This window comes from Amblyomma maculatum, chromosome 1, assembly GCF_055883805.1.
Source record: "Amblyomma maculatum isolate TAMU_Amacu chromosome 1, ASM5588380v1, whole genome shotgun sequence".
Classification (NCBI taxonomy): domain Eukaryota; kingdom Metazoa; phylum Arthropoda; class Arachnida; order Ixodida; family Ixodidae; genus Amblyomma; species Amblyomma maculatum.
In genome coordinates this window covers 346,256,279-346,283,227 of record NC_139344.1, presented here as the reverse complement: position 1 = coordinate 346,283,227, position 26,949 = coordinate 346,256,279, and the positions used below count along the sequence as shown (strand labels likewise).

At 45.1% G+C, this 26,949-nt stretch overlaps 1 protein-coding gene across 2 annotated transcripts; it reads left to right on the top strand.

Moving 5' to 3' along the window:
• The first annotated feature begins 8 nt into the window (after nucleotides 1-8).
• LOC146207667 (protein regulator of cytokinesis 1-like) lies at nucleotides 9-25,898 on the top strand. Of its 2 annotated transcripts, XM_084589584.1 has the most exons (12): nucleotides 9-252; nucleotides 3,134-3,198; nucleotides 4,505-4,760; nucleotides 6,456-6,692; nucleotides 8,489-8,656; nucleotides 9,414-9,563; nucleotides 11,782-11,932; nucleotides 13,600-13,829; nucleotides 15,018-15,167; nucleotides 17,195-17,455; nucleotides 24,603-24,716; nucleotides 25,624-25,898. In XM_084589584.1, the coding sequence occupies exons 3-12, from the start codon at nucleotides 4,557-4,559 to the stop codon at nucleotides 25,741-25,743; spliced, it is 1,785 nt and encodes a 594-aa protein (XP_084445710.1). In that variant the 5' UTR covers nucleotides 9-252; nucleotides 3,134-3,198; nucleotides 4,505-4,556; the 3' UTR covers nucleotides 25,744-25,898. The 2 variants fall into 2 exon arrangements, with proteins under 2 accessions (XP_084445710.1, XP_084445704.1); XM_084589578.1 differs by lacking the exon at nucleotides 3,134-3,198 and having other exon boundaries at nucleotides 10-252.
• The last annotated feature ends 1,051 nt before the right edge of the window (nucleotides 25,899-26,949 follow it).

The window sequence follows — 26,949 nt, the reverse complement described above, 5'->3', positions numbered from 1 at the left end:
GCGGTACTACGTGCTGCTCGTCCCTGATTGGTCGGTATGAAATACACCCAGCCGCTGAACATTTTAAACGCTAGCTCGCGTCGGCGTTTGGACTTTGGGCTCGTGCGCTTGTGCTTTGAACAAGCTTTGAATTCGTGCATGTCTCGGACGCACTTGAAGCAGCTGGGGGCCCCGTCGATCACGTTTTGAGGATTTCCCGAGGATGGATCCTCCCGAAGCTGAAGCTCGCCGGCAAGGCGTCAAGGCGTTGTGGTGAGCACATTCAGCTTGTCAATTAAGGACGTACTTTGACAATTCGTTCTCTGTTTGCTGGGGTACTGCAGTGAACTAGTTCGCTGTAGCTGGGACGCTGAACACCTATGCATATTTTCTGTTATGAGGTATAGAAATAGGCTAGCCTCGTACGTGTGTACGCGTTGCGTTCTGTAACAGCAGTACTTGGCCTGACGAATTTACCGGCGGCACCGGCGTTTGTCGTTACGTTATAGTAACATGTATTTGCCTGTAGCACTGTAAAGCGTTGAGGTACGGTGTTCCTGAAAGCGCAAGTTAACGTGGAGATGGGACTAGTAAACGACGATTTGTAATGGAACCTACAGCTTTAAAAGCTAGTGACGAGTCGTTACCTTGTAACTTACCAGCGTACGCAAAGTATACTCGTCGGCGTTTTCTCTCTGCTCCGGTGCTTTCCATAACACATTGCTCGAATGCACGTATATGATCTTCGAATAATTTCTTATGGAACGCCCCTTCGTGAGGGCGTATTCGAGCAATGTATTATGGAACGCGCAGAATGGAGGAATGCCAAGATCCTTTGAAGCGGTAACCGCATGAGGCGACAACCCCTAGCGATCCGTCGCGCAACTCCGCCGCCAACGCCTGTCGTTGTCGCTGATGCATACCGCACGGAGCGACGGCGCTCAGCAACAGAGGCGCGTTTTCAGCGTTGCTCTGTTACCGCCGCCTCGTCATTCGGTCAAGGGGAATGCAATCACGCTATATCCCATTTCTAACACTAAACAGCATGAAGTACGATAAAACACTGATGAAATTTCTTGTAACGCATCGTATTTTAAAGGGTCACAGCGCAGCGGTGCATTACTATACACTGCGATGCCGACTTGCATTGCAAGCAGCGACTTTCTCCTGCTCCTTTCGGAAATTAGCAATATTAAGCCACGCTAACCTTTTTCTTTCTTTTATTACCCTTCCAAGCTTTTACTGAATTATCTCGATGCACTCATATATATACACGGATCAGACGAAGTGCGCGCGTGAAGGCACCAGGTTCTTCGCCCAAACCGGACTAGGAAAACTAACTTCACACGCAAAAAAAAAAAAAAAAAGAAAGAAAAGCCAGAACGGAAGTTCAGCACCCTAAAGCCCTCTGCGATTGGCTGCCTCGCGAGCTGCTTCCGGGCGACACGCGAAATTTTCTAAAAACCCAGAAACCGAGCGACGGCGACGAGCGGCAATGCTTTGGCGGTCCTCAGCCCGTCGCGCGGCATGTCGCCGCAAACGATTCCTCGACGTTTACTTTGTTACCTCTAAACCCCAGGGTCTTGGCTAGAGTGACTATGTTCGTATCGACATCTGGATTGATATTGCCACACTCCAGTATAAGACGTTCAATTGTTTCATGGCATCTACCGCACATGGCACAAATTTCATCTTCATTAAACTTCATTTTCTAGTTTCTACGACATCGTGATCTAGCTTCAAAGAAAAGGCCGCTGCCTTTTGAGTTGTCGTAGAAAGTCTCCTGTTTTACATTTTTTATATATACCTAGGGTTGGCTTCTTTTCCATTGAATCATTCGTTTTTAGCCTCTGTTTTCTTTACCTGTCATTCAGTGTCAATTTTTTTCCCCCGTCTTGCCTTCCTACATATTTGTTAGTTTTCTGGTCCTTTTCTGCCACTGTGAGTCAAAGTATTTAAATACTCTGCCTGCCCAGGTAAAAGGTAAACTACGCAAATGAAACAGGACAAGAGACGAAGGAACAAAAAAACAACACGGGCGCATACTTCCAACTGTTTATCAACCTGCCCACCTATTGTCATCCATTTTCCTGAGGCGTTCATACAATATTTTGCTCTGGGCATCTCGTGCCTCAAAGAACGGCCAGCCCAGGTCTCCCTCTACTGCTTCGTTTGGTGTTTTGTCGTGGGCTCGAAGTGCTAACCTTCCCACGGATCTGATTTATTTCTAACCCTGACTGGACTTCCGCCCTTAAACACAAAACTGCGTTCCAAAAGGTAAGGCCTGGTATCATTATTCCTTTCCTTCGTTAGTCCTTACAAGTTAGTCCTTATTAGTCCTTCATTGATCCATACCACGAGATATTTATATTCTGCCACTCTTGGTATGTCATTCCCTTGTATTGCGTTTTATCAATGAGATTGTTGAATACCATCAGACCCGATTTAATTGTGCTGGAGGTAAAGCCGACTGCATCTCTCTCGTGTCCACATATATTAATGAATGCTTGTAAATCTTCCTGGTTATTGGCTAATAGAACAGTGTCATCTGCATACATTAATCCTGGAAGCCTCTGTTCTACATCCCTTCCACCTAGCTTATACGAGAGATTAAAACAGTTTCCTTTCTTGGACAATTTTCCATATTTTTCACTTAAATCCTGAACAACAGCACTGACGGCAGACATCCTTGTCTTAGTCCTTTCCGTACCTCGACTTCTCAACCCCTCCCATGCAATCTCAACTTTATTATCCCTGTATTTCCTTTAGTAATTCAATTCCTTCTTTACCGATGCCTTCAGATTCGGGTATGTTTCACAGAAATTTCCACTGTCATATGCACCGCTTATGTCTAGAAAGGCACCCCGCCGGGGTGGCACAGGGGTTACAGCGCTCGACTACTGTTCCCAGGGACGTGAGATCGAATCCCGGCCTCGGTGGCCGCTTTTCGGTGGAGGCGAAAAGCAAGGTGCCCGTGTGCTGTGCGATGTCAGTGTACGTTAAAGAACCCCAGGTGGTCAAAATTTCCGGAGTCCTTCACTATGGCGTCTCTCATAGCCTGAGCCGCTTTGAGACTTTTAAACCCCACAAACATGTCTAGAAAGGCTAAATACAGCGGTCTGTATTCCACCCTGGCTTGCTTGTTTTCCTGAAGGTAACGAAAATGGCTACGGCATAACTCTACTAAGCCCGGTCATGCAAGCTGCGTTGTTAAGCCAGGTAAGCTCCGCATACTTGTTTCGTTCGTTGCTGAAGCCGAAGTTGATTATGGTGGAGGCAGAAGAAGTTGCCTCCAAAGCTTTTCGCTGTCTCCTTGCAGCATCTTTGAACCGCTGCCGAGCCATTCGGCGCTCCCGTTCTTCGTCGGTCTCTGCTGCCAGCTTGGCACGTTTATGTTCCCTACCTGTAGCCAAATCCTCAACATGTCTGCCAACATTGGATGAATTTTCAGACTCAGCCCGCGTTGTCTTAAGATCATCCCGGCAGCGATGGCAGTTCTGACCAACTCTCTTCATTCATAGCGAGAAACTGCTAGGCGAGTGACGCAGTCTCGTTTTCAAGCAAACTGTGACAGGCGGTGGTGGGCGCAGTGGCAGCGCGCGGTTGCAGCTACGTGGTATGTCACGTGGCTGACACTCCTCTGCTTGAAGGTTAAAAGCCAGGAGCCTAAACTACCTTGGCTCAACTAGGCCAGTGAAGCTTTCACTGCAATATTTTTTCACACCATGGGGAATTTTGTTACGCCATGTATGCGAACGGACACATCGTGCATAGCTTCTGGTGAAACGAAACAAGTTCCATACAAAATAAACTATGGCAAATATGACGAAAGTTCTTCATGGCGTGACTAGACGTCGAAACTATACACTTGTAAGGTGCACTCTTTGGTATTAGAGACTCTGCAGATGGCATACACTACTTATGATAGTTTAAACCACCGTGGGTCAGGGTTTGAAACGTGCTTAAGGGTAATAACGATAAAATGCTTTTTTTTTTTAACGGACATCCAAAGCACGCCTGGTTCGGTTTGCTGCTGCTGCTTGCGTAGCGCATGCGGTAAAATGTTCAGGAAAATAATTCACCATTTTTCATACTTCATCCTAGCCCCCAACATTAATTCTGCAATAGTGCATTCAGAAACTCCAGCATTTTGAACATTACTTCATGTCAGCAAGTGAAGAGCCTGGTATTTGAGTTCTTGTAGCACACTACACGCACTGCATAACACTGCTGCTAGTGATGCGCATTTAGTTTCGTCGGTGAATGGTGTTTCATATATTTGTCAAGACTTTTTTTTTTTTTCGGATAGGAAATGCTCGGAATGTGCACACATGGTGCAAGCATGCGTACCGTGCCCTGCATTCAAACTTCCGTATACCTTCAAATTTTGATTGTCTTCTACCATGTGTGGCCACATATTTGTTACATGCCTCTGTCTGACGGAACACCCTGTGTACTATTTGGGCTCAAAGCCTCTGATGTATCACTGTCGGGGATGCTGAGCGTTTGATCTTGTTCTTTGCAGCCAAAAAGTAAAGGATGACCTCAATGCCGACATAGTTGAAAAAATTGACGTGATGATGGCTCTCTGGTTGGATATAGGCATCAGAAGTGATGCACTTGAAAGTCGGCTATTGAAAACAGAGAAGCATGTGCTTCGCCTTCTGAATGATATGTACGAAGGGGAGATAGAAATGAAAGAACGGATTATCCAAAATATCCAGACCTCTACAGAGGAGGCGAAGCTACTATCCCGAAAGCTGGGATTACCCTGTGAACTGGTGAGTGCTTCAGCAGCATTTGTTCTTTCTTCAGAGACTGTATGTACAATCTGGGCTGCCCGTGCGGTGCTCTAATAATTGTACTGGGAGAACTAAAAACTGCTGTTGTCAGTCACTTTTGATAGTAAAGTGTGAGACCACATCCTAAACTATTTCAGGCGAGAGCTTGACCGGCAATGTTTCTTGCCTAGCTTCTCACCGTTCCCCAGTGCATTGGTGCACATCATCTACGGCTTCCGTATAGTGTGCAAGCTCGTGCCTGTAAGCTGAGGCAGGAGACATGAAATAAACCCTTCAGGTGTGCAAAGAAACTGTCTGCTTCTGTTGCTAGGCTGCATTAGGCGCTGCGATCAACACTGCAGACTTGACTGGCGGCACAAACCATCAGACCAATACTGGCGTTACGTTGGCAGCGCACTTGCCCTATGTTGGACTAGGTACCGTGAACACAGCTCCGATATTGAGCCAATGTTTGTGCTGCCTGGTTTAATTATGAACAGATTGCCTATAGATTACATGTGGCTCCAGAGGTTTTGGTCGGGTTGACTAGATTCCAGACAACTTATAATTGGTGAATCTGAGATCAATTTGTTAAAAAAGAAAATGTTTTTAAAATGCAGCTGTTTTTCATCCAGATCAGACATTCACCTTTTCTCTGATAGCGGGACACACATAGTCCAATTTCTCCAAAGTGCAGGCAAATGTCCATTGGTGCATCTGTGTACCATGTTTTTTGAATGCTGTATATTACTTAACTAGGCTCATGTGAGCCATTCAGGATATTTTGATCCCTTACCAATAAGCCTGGTTGTTCTGAGCTTTTTTGCCGGTGTAGGCGAGCTGTTTGCTTCTTGAAGCAATTAAAATTTCAACTGGAAGTTTTCCTATTATAGAAAAAAACTGGTATGTATAAATATTACATTTGAGGCCTTTTAATGAGGTCATTGATAAAAACATAGCCCCCTTTTTTTTACAAACCCATTAGAGCTCAAAAGTGCTTGTTCAATGTCTGTAGTCATTTAGAGTAATTTTATCAATTGTATACGAGTGAGACTTGTACAGCCTTGCACTCTATAAAAGGTTTACCATTGTAAGTAGAGAACTGGGTGATGTAATCTTTCATAGAGACCTGAATGATGCGGATATGGCAACATTGAGTATAGTTCTGTGACAACAGCTGGCACAGCAGCAGCAGGAGAAAGTACACACGGGATTTTGTATCAGAATTGTGATGCAACAATGTTTTGTGCAGTGTTCAGGGTGGCGTATTGTTTCGTTCTCATTCCCAGTGTAGAATTAGTCTGCTAGCAAAGTTTAAAGCTAGTGTGCGATAGGTGTTTAAATCGACGACATGCATACCTCGGATAAATGTAGCTGCCCAGTGAGAAGAGACAAATAATCCACCAAAAAGAATTTAAAAAGATTCAGCAAATGAAACACTGGTCTTAAAGGTGCTATCACATTTACTCTCGTGGCAAAGCTTGAGCATATCCCTACTTTTAATTTTAATTGTAATTTTTAAATTTTAATTTTCAATGTTTACGTTACTTGGTTACCAAACAAAAGGTATGGCCGCAAATGTTCAATTTGCCTAATATATACTATGAGTGCATGCATGCGTGTACGATCCTTTCTTTGTATGCTGTACTGATTTTGCCCCTAATTCCTTAAATTTCTCCCCTTTTGTTCTTCCAGCCTCCAGAACACCTTCCGATATTGGATAGGGAAAAACAAATTAGAGAGATAATAGAGGAGTTTGATCGTATCAAGACAATGAGAAAAAAGGAGGCTCGCAAGTTAAAGGCAGAGGAGGCCGAGCTCTGCCGCAGCTTGGGAAGAACTGTTGGCCATCTCTGCAGTGGCGCCTCTGTGCTGCTGGAGCGTGACCTGCGTGAACTGAACGAGCATGTGCAATCTCTCAGGGAAGAAAAGGTGCGTGTGCAACTTCCTTGCTGCCCCCCCACCCAGTCTCCACTCACCCCTTTTCATCATACATGCAATCTTCTTTTTCATAACACCCTTTTTCTTCAATCGGAGTTCTTTGCCTGGAAGTGCCAGTCAGTGGGTTGTTGGCCTTGGCATCACCAGAGTCTTCTGAATTATGGCAAGCTGACTTGCGAAGACCTCTCAAAAGTGTGCTGCAGGGCTGGTGTCCTGCCTAATTCCTGGAAGCTCCTTGAAAGCAAACCACAGCGCGGCCAGTTGGGAGTTAGCGTTGGCTGGGCACTGTTGTTGCATTCAGAACTGCTTTCGTCCTACAAGGCATTGAACCTCTGTGTTTGTACAGTGAAAACAATGGGTTTATTATTGCCATCATAGCTTTTTGCTTTCTGTTGGCAGCAGCGAAGTTTGAGCTGCCCTAATATTATTTTTTTCTTTATTTCATCCTTGATGGCACACCATTCTTCCACTTCAGTGATCTGCAACTTCTGGTAATCAAGGGACACTTTTCCCACCGTTCGTTGTTTGCATGACGTCGATTAGGCTGACTTTTTGTATCATAGTGACTATGTAATCATAAAAATTAAAGTGCACTTGGTTTCTCAATAGATTGAGCAGTGAACAATGAGGTGGCTGCTGCTGGGCCTCGTTTAATATATTGCGCCATTTCGAAGCATTATTTATCTGATATAGTGACTGCCACCCATATTTCTGGCGAAATTCTGTCATGGGGTCCATTTTGTTAGATTTCGGCCCTTGCAGTTATTCAGCATTCGTTAATTCAGGCAGTTTTATCAAATTGTAATTGCGCATTAATATCGGCTTGTGCTCCAAGTACAAGCAGTTTTTATTTGTTTGTTTTTTCTTTTTGCACGGTAAAGATCCCCAGGTGGTCAATTATTCAGTAGCCCTCCACTACGGCTCCCCTTTCTTTCCACTTTCACTCGTACCTTCCTTCCTCTCTTCTATTATTGTGTGGTTCAGGTGTCCACAGAACAAGTGTGACAGATACCGCACCTTTCCTTTCTTGTGAACAAATTTAATTTAATTTGCAGGCCATGGAAATGCGCAGGGGCGGATGTAAACGGGAGGCAATATGAATTTCATTACTCGCATTTTATACATCTTTGAATGGATATATGCAGCATAATTGTAAGGGCATTATGCAATGCACCAATATATCTCTGCCATTACACTTCTGCTGGTGAAAAGAAAAAAATTCAGATTTGCCTTCCATTAACTTTAGACAACACCCGTATCTGCAGGGTGCATTACAGTGGATGATTCACAGTGCCATTGTTTTAGGGGGCCCTTAGCAATCATACCTTGTTTGTTTTTATCTTGTCAGTAGCGCTCGTCTATTTTAGCACACATTGTTTTAAAGGAGTATAGACTGCTGATTTCTGGCTGCATGTTTTATATCACTAATAAATAATTTATAATCTTGTTTCTCTTCTCGCCTATTTCGGCTTCAGCAGCCGAGCGACTGTTGCGATGTCAAAGTTGTGTAGGCCATGTGACTATCAAAGAAACTGATAGAATAACTGCGGGATCACTATGCCTTTGGCTTGAATAAAAGTTAAAAATTACTTTTTCCTTTTTATGGCCTGTCTTTGCACATAGTATGCGGCACTGCCCAGCACTTGTTTCTGTGTCACATTGGCTTTTTGGGACATTGTTGGGACATTTTTGGGGCGTTGTTTTTTCATTGTGCCAATGTCGTTGCCTGGGTTTGTACGTGTGCTTGTGCGGCATGGTGTGACTGACTGCCAATCTTTGGTTTGCAGACCAGACGGTTCTGCAGGTTTTCAGATGCGAGGAAGGAGATCGTCTCTAAGTTGAAACTCCTCGGCATGTTGCCAGAGAAGCCGCTGGAACGACGCATCGTTGACGGTGATTGTGACTTCGAGCTTTCGGACAGCAACATGAAGTTCTTGGAAGATTACCTGCAGGAGGTGAGTTTTTTGACACTTGTTTTCTGTAAAAACATTACATTAGACATGATTTACTGCCCCAGCCCGAAACCTCTATCCTTCATGAGAGGACAAAACATCTTGCTGTACATCATCCTGTGCTGTTAAAATGCCCTTTGAAGCATTGAGGTGGTTAGTGATATTCGTTCTCTGCGAGTCTGACTGGCTAATGTGGCAGATTTTTATTTCTTTTTTTTTCCTATGTACCGCGAGTGGATATTTGCTTAGTTTTCACAGCCTTCCAGCAGCTTCAAAATTTGCCATCTCTCTTCGGGGAAGAACTGCAGTGGCAGTACATGGTAACCTGGAGGTACTTGCATTGTGGCGTCTCATAAACAGATAAAGCATGCAATGCTGCCTGAAAAAAAAAAAAAAGAAGAAAAAGAAAAAAAGCCTGGGAAAGTGGCTCGTGATTGGCGCCATTGTAACTCACGCTACAGAAGGTTGCTCTGCAAAGTGTTGCTGGCCATGATTGCTAGGTGGCTTGTACAGAGTGCATTTCGAAGTCAATCTCGGGGTTAGTTGATCAAATGGCACACTTTCTGTTGCAGCTCTGAACGTTGGTTTTGTTTTGTTGTGGCTTCATATGGTCCAAAACGCATGTGTTCATGCTTGTTGAATGGAGTTGCTGAATTTGAAGGTTTGAGAATGGTCTTTGCTCTGTGTTTCGTACCTCTGTGGACATTCTCACAGGCTTGTGAGAGGCCGCCCCCTGTGACGTTTACTTCACTCTGTGCAGCTCAAGAGCTTGGAAGTCCAGCGTGTCCGGGAGCATGCGGCACTCATGGAGCGGGCCGCTTTTTTCTGGGAGAGACTCGACGTCCCTCAGACAGAGCAGGAAAAAATTAAGCGCTTGCACAACGGCATTACTGCGGGCATCATTTTTGCGGTATGCTGTGCTATTCCATGTCGCGCAGCGTTGCAGCTTTGCTTTTTTTAACCCAAATTCCTCGGGTAAAGCAACTACAACAAGCAATAAACTGCAGTGCACCTGCAGAACTTAGTATGTGCAAAATATGCACTGGACATATTACCTGTCACGAAGTGTTAGGACATTCTCTCATTGCTGGTCCTTTTTCCAGTCGCATCTGTTAGTGGGCTGTTGAGTAATCATCTGGACATACTTTATCATCTTCAGCCCTGTTTATGGCTCTTGAGTGCTGAATCCAAAGACTCGGGGAAAAAAATCCTTGCTACGGCGGCCGCATAGCAGTGCACGTTAATGAACAGCAGGTGGTAGCAATTTCCGGAGCCCTCTAACTGCTGCATCCACCATATAGCCAGAGTAGTTTTCGGATATCAAACTTTATAAATCATAAACCACTTAACACCACTTCAGTTAGGAAGTGACATAGGCAGTGATGTCAAAGATGGTCTCTCCATGTTGACACTGGCTGAAGGTGCTGGGACTGCAACGAATCGCTAGTTCTAAATCTACTTCCAAATCAACTGTTCCAATTGCAATGCATCTTAAAGCTGTTCGACATGTGGAATGATTCTAAATAAAGGAAGTAGCAATACCTAAACAGTGAGCGTTGAAAAGCCGTCCATTACTCTTGCATGAATATCACTGGCAGCATTTTTATGAACGTAGAAACTCTCTGAAGAAGCCTTCAGGCCTCTACTTTATTTTTTTATTGCATTAAGGTTTGCCATTAATGCCTTCTTTAAAAGCTTCATGGACATTTTTCTGATAAAAAAAAAAGAAAGCAATATAATGCAACATATTTAGGAAAGGAAAAGCGCTGTAGCTGTCGCACATTTCTGTGGACACCTGAACCAGGTCCTCTAAGAAGAGAAGGTGGGAGGGAAAGATCTGTGCATGAGGTGTGTCATATTCTTTTATATTCGGCGAGATTCCGCGGGATGCTTTCTTGCCTAGCATTCCTGCCATCTGCAGTCAGACACTTCACGCACACCAAGCTGCAACCAAACACTCTGCAGAAAATTTCAGATACTGCACCTTTCCTTTCCTGTAAAACAATCGTATACCACTGCAACGAACGCCGATAAAAGGCAAACGATGAGAAACAAATGATAGGAGCGGAAGGGTAGGCTTTCGTCATTCTCCTCTTAAGTGACATCTAAGAGACCATCTAATTGTTTTCATCTTATGTGTGGTGTGTCGGCAACTATTTCTAAGTATGTAGTAGCATTTAGATGGCTATGTTTTGGTATATGCTATACCCTGTTTGCTGAAATACTGCATTTATAAAAATTTATTTCATGCCCCTTGGAATCTACTGTTGTTTTCACAACCCTGAAAGAGTTAACAGCTGGCAGTTAAAGAGCATGCTGTTGGGGTATATACAGGACTTTGCCGGCTTTTGTTTTCCGGATAAAGAGGGCTACACTACAGCTACCTCGTCTGATGCCAACAATTATCTTATTCACACTTGAACGCTTTCCACAAAACACACTTTCCACACTACAAAAAAAAAATTTGCCAGTATTCCAGGTCAGTCCTAACACACATTTAATTCCAATTCAGAAGAATGCTTGGTTATTTCTCTTAATTTTCTTTTGTCCTCCTTAGCTGTGACAACCAGTGTGCATTATGTAATTGACAGTATTTATCAAAGCTTCTGCTTCGGCCACCCCATTAGGCCCCAGTGCCAGTAGCAGGCCTGATGCTGCTGCTGATGATTTGGCTCATTAGAATTGCGCATGTCCTTTCAACGAATTCTCCATTAAGTGTGACATTTGCACTTTCAGAAAACTTTTCCCTGGAGTGTAGATTCATTCCAACCGCAGCTTCTCTTGGTGGTCACATAGTGGACGAACGCTAGCAGACGACTGACTAGGATGAGGAGGACACACTCATGCGACACTGACACTGACAATAAAACTGAGTTGAGCTAGTTGGTGCATTATTTTTTTTTTAAACATGCAGCGCAACAAACGTAGGATAAGAGTGTAGACTAACTAGACTGGAACAGTGCTGTTCCAGTCTACTCGCTTGTCCTACGTTTGTTGCACTGAATGTTTTAAAAAAAAAAAGATACTGACACTGATTAACCAACTCTCCCAGCAACATATAGTGGAGTGTCTTTTCTGGTTCGCACTGGCTGACATTGCTAATATCTTGACTGTGATTTTCTGGACAGCTGAAGCAGCAGCTCGAGGAGTATGAGCAGATGAAAAAGGAGCGAGTGAAGGAGTTCATCGACCGCACTAAAGATGACCTCCTCACCTGGTACAGCAAGTGCTGCATTCCAGAGATGAAAAGAAGTTTCGAAGCAGACGAGGATGATGAAGGTGCGTGTCTAATTTGCATGCTCTGCATGCATTTGCTTCTCATATTTTTGTGGAGACTGCTGTGTGAAGCCTTTTCTGCCCAAGTAATTTGTAACATTTGCATTCGATACAAACGAGCTTGTCTCACAGAAACTACCTTTAGAAAGCTTTCACTCTTGTCTACTTCAATATGTGGCACCCATATCAAAAATAGGGTTTCTTCATTTACTTTTCTATTAATGCTGCATGCACGCGTGCCATTTCCTGACTGGTGGTACAGTAAAACCTCGTTACAAGAGACACTCAAGGGACCCGAAAAAGGTGTCTCTTGTAAGCAAGGTCTCTTGTAACCAAAAATTATAAAAGCACTGTGCAGTAAACTGATCACATCAGCATATATATGCATTCACATGCATTAACAGGAAATTTTCAGGAAAGCTTAAAGAAGTTATTCATACTAATATGTATTTTTGTGAGTGTAGAGTGTATTCCTTCTCAAATTCTGGAGGTAAAGCACTTCACTTTGCAAGCCTTCCTGTTGCTCTAATAGCTTTGAATCACTCACTCTTACGTGCTCGTCACCCTCGGATACCGACACTTTTTTTCTGAAATGTCCTCATTGTCACCCTCTATGGCAAATGTGCCATTTACTTGCACGAGAATTGCAGTCTGAAAGCTCTTCGGGAGCACTCAAGATCCACATCTGCAGATACGAATTCCTCAAAAGATCATGGTACCTCAGCAGTCTCTTGAATGCTCGCCCATGCTTCATCTTCAAGGAAGCTTTCTACAGTATGCATATATGGGCCCTCTTACATCATATCACCACATTAAAGCCTGCTTGTCTGAAACAGTTTTTCACCTCTTCACTTCTCACGCCAGTCCAGACAGATGCAATCACCTAAACAGCAAATTCTGCATCAATTACTATTGTGCAGTCTCATGGCCTGTCGAGCAAGAGGCGCTCTATCAACCTTGTTTCGTACAGCAACTTGACAGAGCGCATGCCTTTGTCTATTGGTTGAAGGTGGAGTGTGAAGTTTGGAGGGAAGAAATAACTTTGGTGGCTTTGAGCACGAGAACTTTGGTGTTGCAAGAAGCATTGTCCACAAAGAGACACCAGGATTCTGAGCTTTCATCCTGTGATCAAATTTTAACAGCGAGGAGTTAAAAATGCTGGATGTCATTCATGAATTTTGATTAATTTTGTAGATGACTGTAATGTGATGCTAGTGGCTAAAACAACGGGGTCATTTTGATCTTCCATTGATGGGGAAGCACTTCTCAATTCCTGACATGAAACAGAATTTACCTGAGGGAATCTTAAGAGCATCATGTATGAGTTGGTATGCTTCAGCTGCATTGCATGAGCACATCTGGGTTGTTTCTTCTGAATAGTGAAGATTTTACTCCAGGGACCTGAAAAAGTTGTCCTTAGTAACAGAGTGTCTCTTGTAACCATGTCTCTTGTATGCAATGTTGTTAACATGTCAGACATAGGAAAACCAACCAAACAGTTCTTAAATGTCTCTTATAACCGAGCGTCTCTTGTGACCGAGCGTCTCTTGTGACCGAGCGTCTCTTGTGACCGAGCGTCTCTTGTGACCGAGCGTCTCTTGTGACCGAGCGTCTCTTGTGACCGAGCGTCTCTTACGAGATTTAACTGTACCTCTTTTTTTTTTTTCCAGACCTGTCTGACCGCCGGCTCGAGCAGCTGGAGCAAGAGCTCGGAAGACTCAAGCAGTTCCACGCGGAAAACAAGGACATCTTGATGAAAGTCGAGCGAAGGGAAGCACTGTGGACTCGCTTCCTGGAGTTTGAGAAGCGAGCCACGGACCCATCTCGACTTAACAACCGCGGTGGCAGACTCCTCCTCGAGATGCGAGAGAGGAAGAGGCTTGAGATCGAGCTTCCTCGGGTGTGTATTGCCGGATTTCTTCAAACCTTCAGTTTCTACCGGAAAATTTTTAGCGCTGAAATTATAGCCGGTCTGACTAGTGGTTGCAAGGGTCCCAATCAGTAGAAGTGCTGCCCCAGTTGGCAACAACATGTGACACTACCTGGTACACTTTATGATCAGCACTTACGGAACCTGGGAAAACTGCCGCCACATAAAGGTCCGCCAGAGTCTAGTATAGACTGACGATATGTATAGCATTGTTTGAAGTGGCGGTGGCCATGATGCAACGGGCGAGGCATCATGGATGCTCTGCTTGTCGTATGCGTGGTACTGCCATTTGATGACATTGTAGTCTTTGTGGCCGTCGCTGGGACCTTTAGGACCATTTTGCGAGCATGAACGAACCGCGAGAGACGGTACCAGCTTTTCTAAGTGTGGTACGAGTGATGCTTTTATATTGTTTGTATCATTATTGGCTACATTGAGCTGATTGCTAGCAGCATGTGGAGGAAGCAGAAGGGGTTTAAGGCTGAAATTTCTCGTGCCCTCCACTGTGCCGTCTCTCGTAGCCAGAGTATCTTTGGAACGTTGAACCCTGTAAACCCTAAATCAATTCGTCACGTTTGTTCAATTGTAGCGGCATTGTGGTGTGTCGATCACAGCCTTAACGTTCCTTCAAAAGTCAGATTGTGTACTTGTCGTTTTGAAGCAAATAATTGTCATTTGCTTAGAACATTTGTGAAGGGTATTGATTAAACTGTCTCTCCAAAAGTTTTGTGAATCTTTTTCTGAACACCTCTCTGCAAGTTTGAAAAAACTTCCAAAGGGCCCATTAGTTTTGAACAGTGTAACAAAACCTCGGAGCTTACTTAAGGAAGTAGCTAAAAGAATTGGCAGGACCTGTTTAGTTTTGGGTTTCAATGTATTGGTCTTAATAGCATGTAGCTTGCAACATTTTGACGTGGCCTGCAAGCATATTTTAAAAGTTTCCAACTGCGATCCGTAGTCAAAAAGTCAACCAGTCTGTCACCTATTAAAACCACTCCAACAGAAATGACACTTCTTGCTAGTTCCTATACAAACAAGCGGAGTGCAGTAGAAACTGGTAGAAGGAAAGTTTTTGCAAGTTCTTTTTGCAGGAACTTTGTGCTTTTCAGTTGCACATTCTCAGTATGTTTGCTTCATTTCTTTTTCTTTTTTTTTCAGCTTGAAGAGGAAATTAAGGCATACATTAGCAGGTATACTGGCGGAAGCAGGCAAGGGTTCTTCGATGAATGGGCGAGAAATTTCTTGGACCACCTCAACGCGCAACAGACAGCCTATGCAGAGGAAAAGGACCGGGAAAAGCAGGAGAGGGTGAGGTCCCTGTTCACAGCATCTTTTGTTGCAATAATGCCACGCAATTAGCACTACAATGCATGGTACCCTTCACTTTCTTTGCGAATTTCTCTGTAAACCCCGCTTGCCTGTGATGTAGTTTTACCACTGATATTCCTTGCATGTTTGAGAGTCTGGTAGTCCGACCAGGCAAACATTTGCTCCATTCTGCTCCAGACTGCTTTTCTTGCTCCAAAGCTGCTCCAAACCCGCTGCCTAAGCGTATTGACGTCAAATTTAGTGTAAAGCTAGGTTTTGCTGCACGGTGAGCCATTCTATTGCCTGCAAAGAACGTGATCCAGTCCAATTAGCCCGCTGTAGTGTTGTAGTACACTGTAACCTTGAGAAGCACAGCAGGCTGGTGGCATGTTTTTAAGTTGCGCATCCTTGATTTGCGAGCTGCCATAGTTGAAACGATCACACCACACTGGCAGCAGAGGTATAACTCGCCTTACGCTGTGCCTAATATACAAATAAAATTTGTATAATAGAGAGAAGCATTTTTGGAGCAATTAATTGTGAAAAAATACTATTAGTGTGACATAGCATCTTCTCCCAGCTGGCTTTTCAATCTCCTGTGGAGAGAAGTGATTCAGTTACCACAAATTACTGCGAGCTGTTAGGAGACTTGTCCAGCTGCGTGAAACTCTGTCCTAGTGTGTACTGTGAAAGCAGGAAGGTACTCCACCATTTAGCCAGTTTATCATTAACAATTGTGCAAAGGATACATCAAACAAAAGCATACTTGAATCGTTTTGGTGGTGATACACCAAAGGTACCAATCACTAGACCTTCTCAAGGGGTTTGGAAAGCTGAACAGGGCTTATCACCAACATGCTGAAATTGAGGGAGTGTCAGTGTCATTCAAGGAAAAGACTACCCTCGAGTGCAGTCTATTTTCCTTGGGGACACTACTGATCTGTGTTCAGGAGCTCGGCTCGGGCATGGGATCGGAAGTGATACGAACAAGGTAGAGCGCGAGAACGGGCTGCTCACTAATGTGGATTTCAGACCAGTGGCAGTGCTCAAGCACATCAAAGTGGCAGACTCCACATTTCTCTGTCAAGCCAAGTAAGCAAAAGTGAAAATTTTTTTTGTCAAATTTTGTTGTGAAAGCAACACTATGCCAGCTGCTTCACCTCTTCAGAGTGGTCGCACCTCCGCCGTGGCGCCGACTCCACGAATGATCAAGCTAAGATGATGACGAGGATGAATAAGATGATTAAAAAAACAGCTGGTGATAACAACTAGGTAGTTGCCACCCTGGTAAAGACTAACTACAACAGCGAGTTGCCTGCACCGACACCTTTCGCTCCACATCCAGTTCAGCAGCGATGAACCTAATTTTTGTGTTCAGTTATGAAGTGGACAAGCAAGCATTGCATTTGCTACTAGTCTGTCCGGAATCATGGCTCAGGTGAGCTGTTATTTTAGACGTTTACATATGTTTTGGCAATTGGGAATAGTCAGCAACAGATTGAACTTTGAATAAAAAGGAATCTAATTGCTTGTTTTTCTGTGTCAGGAATATAGCATTGCAAATAATCGAGGTGTTTGGACTTTAGAAACATGCTCCAAAGCTTGCTTTATTGCTCCTAGAGCTGCTCCAAAATGTTAGAGCCTGCTTCCACCCCCGACTCACCTATCACAGCTCATTGATAATGGTACGGACTTTGTGTGACTGGCGATCGCAAGTCGTCGATGTGCGAGCCGCACTTTGCCACCTATTTGTAATAGCATTGTTGGCGTATGGACCATGTGTTGGTATTCATTTCCCACAACGCGGCTTATGCGATTTTGGGCATTAGCAGGCTGGTTGTGTGTGTGTGGTCTGGCTGCCAAGTTTTTTTTCTTTTTTTGTCATTCATAGGTGCGTGGGCACCTGTCCAAACGCTGATCACCCTGTGCCAGGAACTGTGGATGAGTAAGGAGCTGAGCATGGCTCCATGTTCGACCAACTGTGTCCGATCTCTGTGTTCAACCAATCCTTTCTCCACTGTGTGCAGGAGAACCGCCGGAAGGATCCTGGCACTCCTGCGTCCCATCGCAGCATAATGAAGCGTGGAGGCCCGTTACGCACCCCTTCGAGTTCAGTCTCAAAGCTCTCCCACCTCTACGCGAGCAGCGCCACCACTACGCCGACTCCATCGATGAGCGGCAGAAATGCGACTGCTGGCAAAAATGGCCCAGGACAACAGCGCGGTGGCACACCCATGCGGGCCACCGCCAAAAACATACGTCGTCGTTCCATCAAGGGCGCCGCTCAGGTGACTTTGTGTTTGGCTTGGTAGTTGGCCAAAGACGCGGATCTGGCTTTTACAGTGCTAACTGGGCTCCAGTGTGCCTCACTTGCTAGTTCCTTTTTTACTTCTTCTTCTTTTTTTTTTTTTTAAGGGTGTATGAATATTAGAAATTTCGAATACGAATAGAAGTAATTGACAAAACAGGAGGAGAAAATGTTGTTCGTATTTCAATTTCATCTCGTATATAGACATCCATCATATAGGTGCTCCTCGGATAAATCTACTGCAATACAAATGGTTTTGCCAATATTTTCGTGAATTCGAGTTTTCAGTTAATTTTTTTTTTTTCTAGTTTCTTGAAGGCAGAGTTAGTTTACTGCATTCAGTGGCGATATGACTGCTCCACATGATTTCATGCAGATTCTTCCTGTGCAAAGAAACTGGCATATGGAATTCATATTCTGTGGTATTCGTATCTAATTTATTTAAACTGTTTGCGCACCCCTAGATTTTGTATATTCAGTTCTGTTGTCTCACTGCTTCTATAAGCGTGAATTCAGTCACAAGCATTCAAAACCAAAAGGTCCTTATGCAAAAAAAAAAGGCATTTTCAAATCACTTATTTTACCAATACCCAAGGCCATTACACGCAAGAAAAGAGAGTATTGAAGCTTTGTGCTTAATTGAGGTTGTGTCTATTTGCTAGACTGGGCATTGCAAATTGAGTTGGAGCCAGGATAGCGAGGACATAGGTTGCACATGCAACTATAGCGCTAACCCAGAGGAGGTGTGTTAAATAAAATCTAAGTGAAGCCAAAGTTTCGGAAACATTATTCGTTTGAACAGATTACTGTATTTCGAACTTCGTTAAATATGGCATTGTTCTAGTTCTTCTTTTATTTATATTTCATTTACTAAGTGACATCCTTGATGTGATCCCACTTAAAAGTGGTCGAGTTGGTCCTTGAAAAACGTTTTTATTGAAGTCACGTTTACGAAGCTTTCAGGGAATGTATATTGTTAAGTAGATTCTAAATATGGCATTTAATTTGAAGTCAAACTTTTTTTTTTAAGACCTTGTGCAGTATGTATTTTAGAAAGTTGCCTGCAGAGAGAGAGAAATAACATTTATTGCACCCGTCAAAAGGCTGGTGAGGATCCGAGGCGAAGCTCTGTCCCAACCATGTCCTCCCCCTCAGCCATCGACCTGGATCCCTTGGATCTTAGCAGCGGCCAGGGCAAGACGGATGACTTCTCGTTGCCCTTTTTCGTCCTGCTTGAGAAGTAGTGCCTCCCAGGACTCAACTGTTCGGTCAGGTTCTAAAAATCTAGGACACGTCCATATCATATGGATCATGTCCGCTATGCCATTGCAACGTTTGCACCTGGGGCTAAAAATTTCCGGGTGCCACTTGCTGTAAAGCTGGGGGTTCGGGAATACTCCAGTCTGTAGCTTACGCCACATAACCTCCTCGCTTTTGGTGAGTTGCTTACACGCTTTTGGTAGTACTGATCTGCCTAATTTGTAATGATTTAGGATATCTTGGTAGGTGTTAAGGTCATCGTCGAACTGCAGGGGCTCCTCATCGCGCAAGGGGTACGGGGCTGCGCATAAGTCGTCACTGGGATCCCGGAATGTAGCTAATCCTCGGGCCAGTACGTGCGCTTTCTCGTTCCCCCTCAACCCCTGGTGCGCCGGTGTCCAAATGAGCGCGACCTGCTCTGCCGGTGGTGAACCACTGGCCAACACTCTTGCTGCTATGGCCGAAATGCGGCCCGCGTCAAAGTTTCTAATCGCTGATTTCGAGTCTGTAACTATAATTTTGACCTGTTGTTGTGTTAGAGCTAGCGCGATGGCCACCTCTTCCGCCTCCGTTGTGGTCGAATTTCGGGTGCTGCAGCAAACTACCGAGCCCCCGTCTTCTCTAGTTGCTACTGAAACACGTCCCCTACCATTCGTGCATTGTGCGGCATCTGTATATAAGACGCCCATTCTTCCCTGAAAACGGGCTTGCAGCGCTGTTGCTCTATCACTCCTCCGGCTCTCATGGTAAACGGGGTGCATGTTTTTGGGGAGCGGAGGTATTTTTAATTTGTCCCTAACCTGTCTAGGTACTTTTTCTGTACGTCTGGAGCATGCTTGCGGCTCATACCCCAGTTTTTCCAAAATGCTCCGACCAGTACGACTGCACAACAGTCTCTGGTATTGTGAAGTCCTTGCAGCTTCAATGAGCTCTTCGAGGGTATTGGAGACCCCTAGTCTCATAATCTTGTTTGTCGATGTATTGGGTGGTAAACCTAGTGCCGTTTTTATCCCTTTACGAATGAGAACGTCAAGTTTCTCCTTTTCTGCCTTGTGAAGCCGTAAATACGGCGCCACGTAGACTATCCTACTGATTATAAAAGACTGGACTAGCCTAAGAAGGTTAGCTTCTTTCATGCCCGCATGTTTGTTTGCGATCCGCTTCAGGAGTCTACAGGTTTGACTGGTGCTAGCGTCTAGCCTCTGTATCGTTTCAGAGTTCCTGCCGTTGGCCTGAATTCGTAATCCCAGAACTCTAATGGTTGCCACCGTTGGTATAACGTTACCGTTGACCCTGAGTGTTATTTCCGGGTTATCCTGCTTTATACGCCGACGATGGGGCGATCGCATTGACGTGAGAACGAGCGCTTCCGATTTCTCGGCCGAACATCTGAGCCCGATCGGTTCTAAGTATCTTTCTATAACTTCGATTGCCCGCTGGAGTGTCTGTTCAATTTCACCGTCACTGCCCCTGCACATCCACAGAGTCAGGTCATCTGCATATAATGTATGATGTAGCCCTTGGATTTCCTCTAGTTTTGCGGGGAGACCAATCATGGCGATATTAAACAGCGTCGGGGACAACACCGATCCCTGTGGTGTGGCTTTGTTTCCCAGTCGAATACCTTCTACTGTGTGTCCCCCCATACTCATAGTTGCCGTTCTATCGCTGAGGAAGTCGCGTATGTAGTTGTACGTGCGAACTCCAACATCTAAAGCACTAAGATTCTGCAGAATAGCTGAGTGCTTCACGTTGTCAAAAGCTTTTGACACATCTAGACCAACGATCACCCTGGTGTCTACTGTTGAATTGTGTATGATCTGTTCTTTTAGCTGCAGCATGACATCGCATGCGGCCAAATGCGGTCTAAATCTTATCATGGTGTTCGGATAGATATCGTTGTCCTCCAAAAACCGGTTCAGCCGGGCCTGAACAACATGCTCCATTAGTTTCCCCACGCATGACGTGAGTGAGATCAGACGCAAGTGTTCGAAACCCGGCCGCTTCCCCGGCTTCGGGAGGAATACGAGGTTTGCGTCTTTCCATGTCGCCAGCAGCCGACCGGCCTCCCAACACTCCTGCATGAATGCTGCGAGGTGTCGGATCGACGCGTCGTCCAAGTTTCTTAGCATTCGATTGTTGACTCTGTCCGGACCTGCAGCAGTCTTTGTTCTCAGTCTATTTATTTCTGCCCGGACTTCGGCAACCGTTATCGGGCTATCTAGCTCCGGGTTTTCCTGGCCCTTGTAATCAGGCATTTGTTGGCCTATACCCTCTGCACAGTTCAAATACCGGTCTCGGACGTGGGCTATGAGAGTAGCCGCGGTCCCATCAAAGGTATGTATTAGCCTGTGAATTTGCTGCCTGGCCTCCAGTTTAGATTTGTCGGGATCTAGAAGATGCCGAAGTAAGTGCCACGTACTTGCCTTCCCGATATTTCTGTCCAGTTTTTCACAAATGCTGCCCCAGTTTTGCCTCGTTAAAACGAGTGCATATTCTTCAATTTCTTTGTTAAGCACTGCCAATTCTCTGCGCAAGTTCCTATTCCCTCTTTTCTGTGTGAGTCTCGTTTCTAGATCCTTCTTCTTACGCCAGAGCCTGACCATGTGACGGTCTACTCCTTCAATGTCTTCGTCAACCTCCACCTCCTCCGTTGCTTCGTTGACCGACTGAATGACCTTTTTATTCCAATCGTCAATGTTACTTATGCCTTCCTCGTCACCTGTGCGGCCATTTTGGAAAGCCTCCCAGTTCACCAACGTTGCCTTTTTGGTGCGGACGACCGGTGGGCCGTTATCTACTACGATTTCTATAATTTTATGGTCGCTGCCTAAATTTTCACCTGTGTTGCACCACGTGGCGTAAATGCAGCCTCCGGTTAGAGTTAAGTCCGGAGATGTGTCTATCGAAACGCTGTTACCCTGCCGGGTTGGTTTCAGGGGATCCGTCAGAAGCAATAAGCCATTCTGCTGAATGCTGTTCCATAGTTCGCGTCCTTTTACCTGCGTGTATTTATACCCCCATGCAGTGTGATGCGCGTTAAAGTCCCCTACTATCAACAGGGGTCCTCCTTTCGCGATCACTCGCACTTTGGCGAATAGCTCATTGAAGTTGCATTGACGTTTTTGTCGAGGCGGGCTATATACATTGAGGATGAATAGACTTTTGAATTTTCTTTTTTTTGGGATTGTCTCGATTAGTATATGGTCACCATTTGTTGTCCCGGTATTATGCTGCAGCACTGTTATATTCCTTTTGACAAGGGTGACCACTCGCGTGTTGTCATCTCGTCCCGCGTATGATTTGTAACTCGCTAGCTTAGCGTGCTTACTGCACTCCTGCAATGCGATTACTTCGGGTTTGTCAATGTTGGTCAAAAATGTTTCCAGTACCGTGCGTTTGCGACTGAAGCCCCTACAGTTCCACTGCCAAATGGTATTTCTACGGTGATGCAGAGCCATTTTTAATGTTATGAATCTCTTGGTAAACCAACTGAATTCTCTCGTCTCTCCTAGCCATTTCGACCTGCATCTCTGCCATAGCACTGTTCAGGCGTTCTAACGCGGTCATAACTTGTTGTTGGAAAATTTTGTCGTCGTCTTCTTTTTTCGCGAATCGTTTTTCCAATCCTTGTACGCGGGTTTCGAGATCCGGCTCGGGACCTCTTTTCTTTTTTGCTGCAGGAGGACTGTCCCTAGGGGTATTTTCCTGTTCCTTCTGCGGTGCCTCCGCTACTGGCATTTCGGTCTCCATTGGCTGTGAAATTTTGCCTATCGCAATGATTTGTTCCTGCAGTGCCTTAACTTGCGCCTGTAACAACTGATTCTGTTTTTTTAGAGCCTGAACCTCAGCTGAGTCCTGAGAATCACTACTCACTCCTTTTGATGGTGTCTGCGGCGGTTTCCGCTGCTGCTGCTGCTGCTGCTGCTGCTGCGGCTGTTGCTTTGGTCGAGAGCCCTCCATTATCGTCTCTGACGACGGCGGCTGCAGTCGTGGGAACGAAGAGGAACGGGTTCTTGTACGGCTCTGGGACCGGTTGTGGGACTCGCTACGCCCATCGCGACGACTAAAGCGGACCTGTTGCAGCTTCTTGGCCTCCTCCTCGGCGGCTAGCTTCTTTTTGGCTGCCTCCTCGGCGGCTAATTTTGCTTCCCACTTTCTCTTCTTGATAACGTAGGGTGTACGGAAGAGTTCTTTGCAGCGTCTGTCTCCCGTTAGGTGGCCCTTTCCACATAGGCGACATTGGGGAGTGCACTGGTGATCTTCGGGCGGCGATACCAACTCACAGCCACGGCACTTAGGTTTTTCACTATCGCACACATCTGAGCGATGACCAAGTTCCCCACATCTGAAGCAAACTTCATATCTTTTTTTGAACAATCGACATGGCATAAGCATGCCTTCAATCCTGACAAATCTTGGGACTTCAGGTTCCAAAAAGGTGATAATAGTGGAAGTTTTCCCCATCCGCCGCACCCCAGCGACCGTTGGGTTCTGTGGATCCTTCCTTAATGCTCTGAACAACTGTTCTTCCGTGAATGCATCACAGATCCCATGAACGACTCCTCGGCCGCAATCCTCCGGTGCGATCAGATTGGCCACCACTTCATGCTCCTTGTCATCGAGTTTAAAGCAACGGTTTGTGGCTACCTTCACGCCTCGACTAAAGTCCAAGGAATGAAAGAGCACCGTACCTTGCTTTCCGTTGACACACCATGAGTCCAGCTCCGACCAGCTGATTCCGGCAGCCATGGCGAGGGCCTGACTAAGCAGCGGGCCCGACGTGCGTTTAATGACGGCTAGACCTTCACGAGGCCTAATAATCACCTTGATACCTTCTTCCGGGAACCTCGGAAGATTCATAGCTATTGACCGTTCAGCCAATTTTCTTCTAGCTGCTTTAGCAGCGCCATGAGCGGCTTCCCCGTTTGGAACGCGGTGTTGCACCACCTTGTCCTCCTTGCAATCATTCAGAAGCGTCCGCTTGCTTTTCGATTCAACCTTTTTCCTGGGCATTTGTACCCAGATGCTGTCGTAGTCTTCTGGATCGAGGTCAGTACCTTCTACGGTCACGTGCATCGTCATTTTTGGTCCACAAACGCGGCTGTAGACCGGCGGTGAAGGGGCCTCCGGGCCGGTCTCCTCGGCCGAAGCCGCGCTAGGCCAAACGGGCGCTAGCGTTTCGCAGGTGGTCCGCACAAGACCGACAATAAAAACCAAACTGCTGCACTCACAGTCACAAATTCAGTGTCCACAAGATCACGACGCCTTCCGACGCACAATGGCACCACTGAAACCAAATTCCGATGAAAATTTCTGGCACATCGAGACAAAAAGTGTGGAGCCGACGCAAAACGCGTCCGCACTCCTCAGCCCCTGGTTGCCAACATCGCAACATTTCCCAAAAGCTCTTCTCAAAAGCTTACATCCTCAAAAGCTTTATGCTCTTTGCACTCTGCCAACTTTGCTGAGAGCACAAGCAATGCTAAGTTTCAGACGCTGTTTGCCGCTTTGTGGCCTTGTCACGGGTGCTGCACCATGCGATTGTTAAACAGCGATGATTCATTTCACGAATTACGGAAAATCTTGCTCGTGGACAATGTCGGATTTCAAAGTGCTTCTCGCATTTCAAAGTGTTGCAATAAAACTAACAAGTACTGTCCGAAGTATGCCTGGTTCGCAACCTCTTGGGGATGCCCTAGTGGTCAGTGTCAACTTCACATGTGTGGGTTGCCCTCCACAGGGGTATGAACTGCTCGGGAATTCTGAGTCTTTAATTCCGGCTTGTGCAGAACACATAATTTTAGTTGCAGTTCTTTTCTGATCCTTTCTTCGTCCTGTTTAGACCTTTTCTGTTCTTCTTGCAGAAAGGTGCCGCTGTGGCTGCAAGGCGGCTGATGCTGTCCGGAGCCAAGGCCAGTCCAAAGAGCAAAGCTGGAACTGGAGATGTGGCCGGCCCCAGTACAATGGACAGTTTCACAGTGAGCCTTGCCATTGTTTGACCTATAGATATTTGACCACTTCATTGCGTGACCTGGATTGAACAAAGTTGGAGGAATTTTCGAGCAATTGCTTCTCCCTCTTCTCTTGTGAAATAATACTTCACAATTCTTGTCGCAGTGCTTTGATGATTGTTCATTTTGTGTACATCAACCTTCTGAAGGTTGGAACTCTCTATCTACCCTCCCTCGAGCACACAGCTTATCTACAGTGCATTGGGCCCACTGTCTTTCAGCTGTGTCGAAATGTAACAAGTGTTTCTTTCAACTTAATCGCTCACCTTGACATGTAAATGGGCTTCAGTTCGGAAGGAAACTATTATTTAGCTTTTTCATGCGGGACATTTTTCTTTTTGACTTAGTTCCACATTTGAAATTTAAAAAAAAAAAAGCCTTTTTTCAAGCAGTTCCTAATAACTCTGATAGGGAGTTTAGCGTTACCAATGCATTCATATTCTATGTACCCTTGCATTATTTGTGGCACTGATGGCGTTTTCTAGATGGGAGACACTATGCAGTAATACCTTGTTACTTTAGCGCACCTGTAATATATCTACTTGACAAGAGCTCTAACTAAAACACAAAAGGCATGCCTCTTTTAAAGCGGTAAACTGTCATTGAAATGTCAGTTGTGAACTGAAGCAGCTTCGTTCTTCCGCATGGAAATCTGCTTCAACCGCAGTGCATGCTAACCCTAGCCTACTGCTGGTGGTTGTACCTGTTGTAGGCTGTCATTGCACCCGCCACCGCTTCAGTGGCGGATGACGGCCGTTGCGACTTCTTTCTCTTTTTCTTCCCTTTATATGTTCTACTGTCCGCTTGATAACAATTCTGTAAGCAACTGCTGGGTTCACTCTGCTTGTGGTGATTGTATCGTGTCTTTTTCCAGCATTACCTGAACAGGCCAGAGCAGCAACAGCTCACAAGCAGCGTTCTTGACGAGCAGCAAGCTACACCGCAGCCCAAGACAAAAGGCGCCGCGGGTGACGAAGACGTCACATTGCAGTAGCCGCTGCTTTTTTTTTAATTCCTTAAATTTTATTTTTATTTTTTATGTACTGTGTAAAGGCAGCATACTCATTTGTATATAATGTACATATTCTTCTATGCCTTTGCCTGTTTTTATTTAGTTGACTGTCAATAAAAAGCATTTATGACTGAGTATTCATCAATGCAGTGCCAATAATCAATGCTAGCTTTGACTGGAATCTAGTCATCTGCTTGCTCTGACTTTGTGGTTCAATCACCACCTTAGAGTTTTACTTGCTTTGTTTGAGCCATTAGATCCAACGAATCAAGTAAAGCTACGAGAGACTCTGTAGCAGAGGACTCAGGGTAATGACCCCCTGGTGTTCTTTAAGCGGGAAAGCGGCAAACACACAGTAGATGGATGCCTGCATTCAACCCTCCCATTCAAAGAACTGGAAATACTGGTAGCAAAGGCTGATTGCTTGCTGTGCCAGAGGGACCAGCTCTGAAAAATGCTAAGGTCTTACTGGGATTACAGGCCATCACTGAAACAATGTTTCATTTTCAAGCTCATCAATATCGAGCTGATGTCATTGGCGCAATGATGGCAGCAGACTGAATCTATTTTTTTAACTAGGGCTAAACTTTTTGAGGCATGAATATCTTTCCAGATTGTGCATATCTTTTTAACTTCACTTGCTAACCAGCGTTATGCCAGGCAGCTGAAACTGCAGCATTATATACCTTGGGAATTCTCAAACCTGCCTATCCACCACCACTTTGTTTTCAGGTTAAGCATTTCAAACACAGTTACTTCAACTGGATACTTGGGCTTAGCAGTGGAGCCCCCCAGCTTTGTCATCCTTGAGCTCTGTGTAGCTAGCCAAGTGTTTGTACCTGCCTACTCATACTTTATTGAAATAGGTATATGTACAAACTGCTGCCAATTGGAAGTATAGTTATTACAGATGTGAGCCAATTTGCTGATATGCCTGGAATGGAGAAAAGCAATTAATAGCCTGACTCTAGAGTTGGGCGTTTGTTTTGAAGGTTGTCTCATTTTTGCAATGTTTTAGAAGAGCTTTATTGAGCCTTTCCGACAGCTGTACTGGTGAGCGACATCAGCTTTTTGTTAATTACAGCTAATCCAAGTTAGTGGCAATATAAATAAGTTCTCAAGGAATATAGACCATAATATATATGCTACTTGGCGAGTACTATTTCATCTTTGAAAGGTGAGTACCTA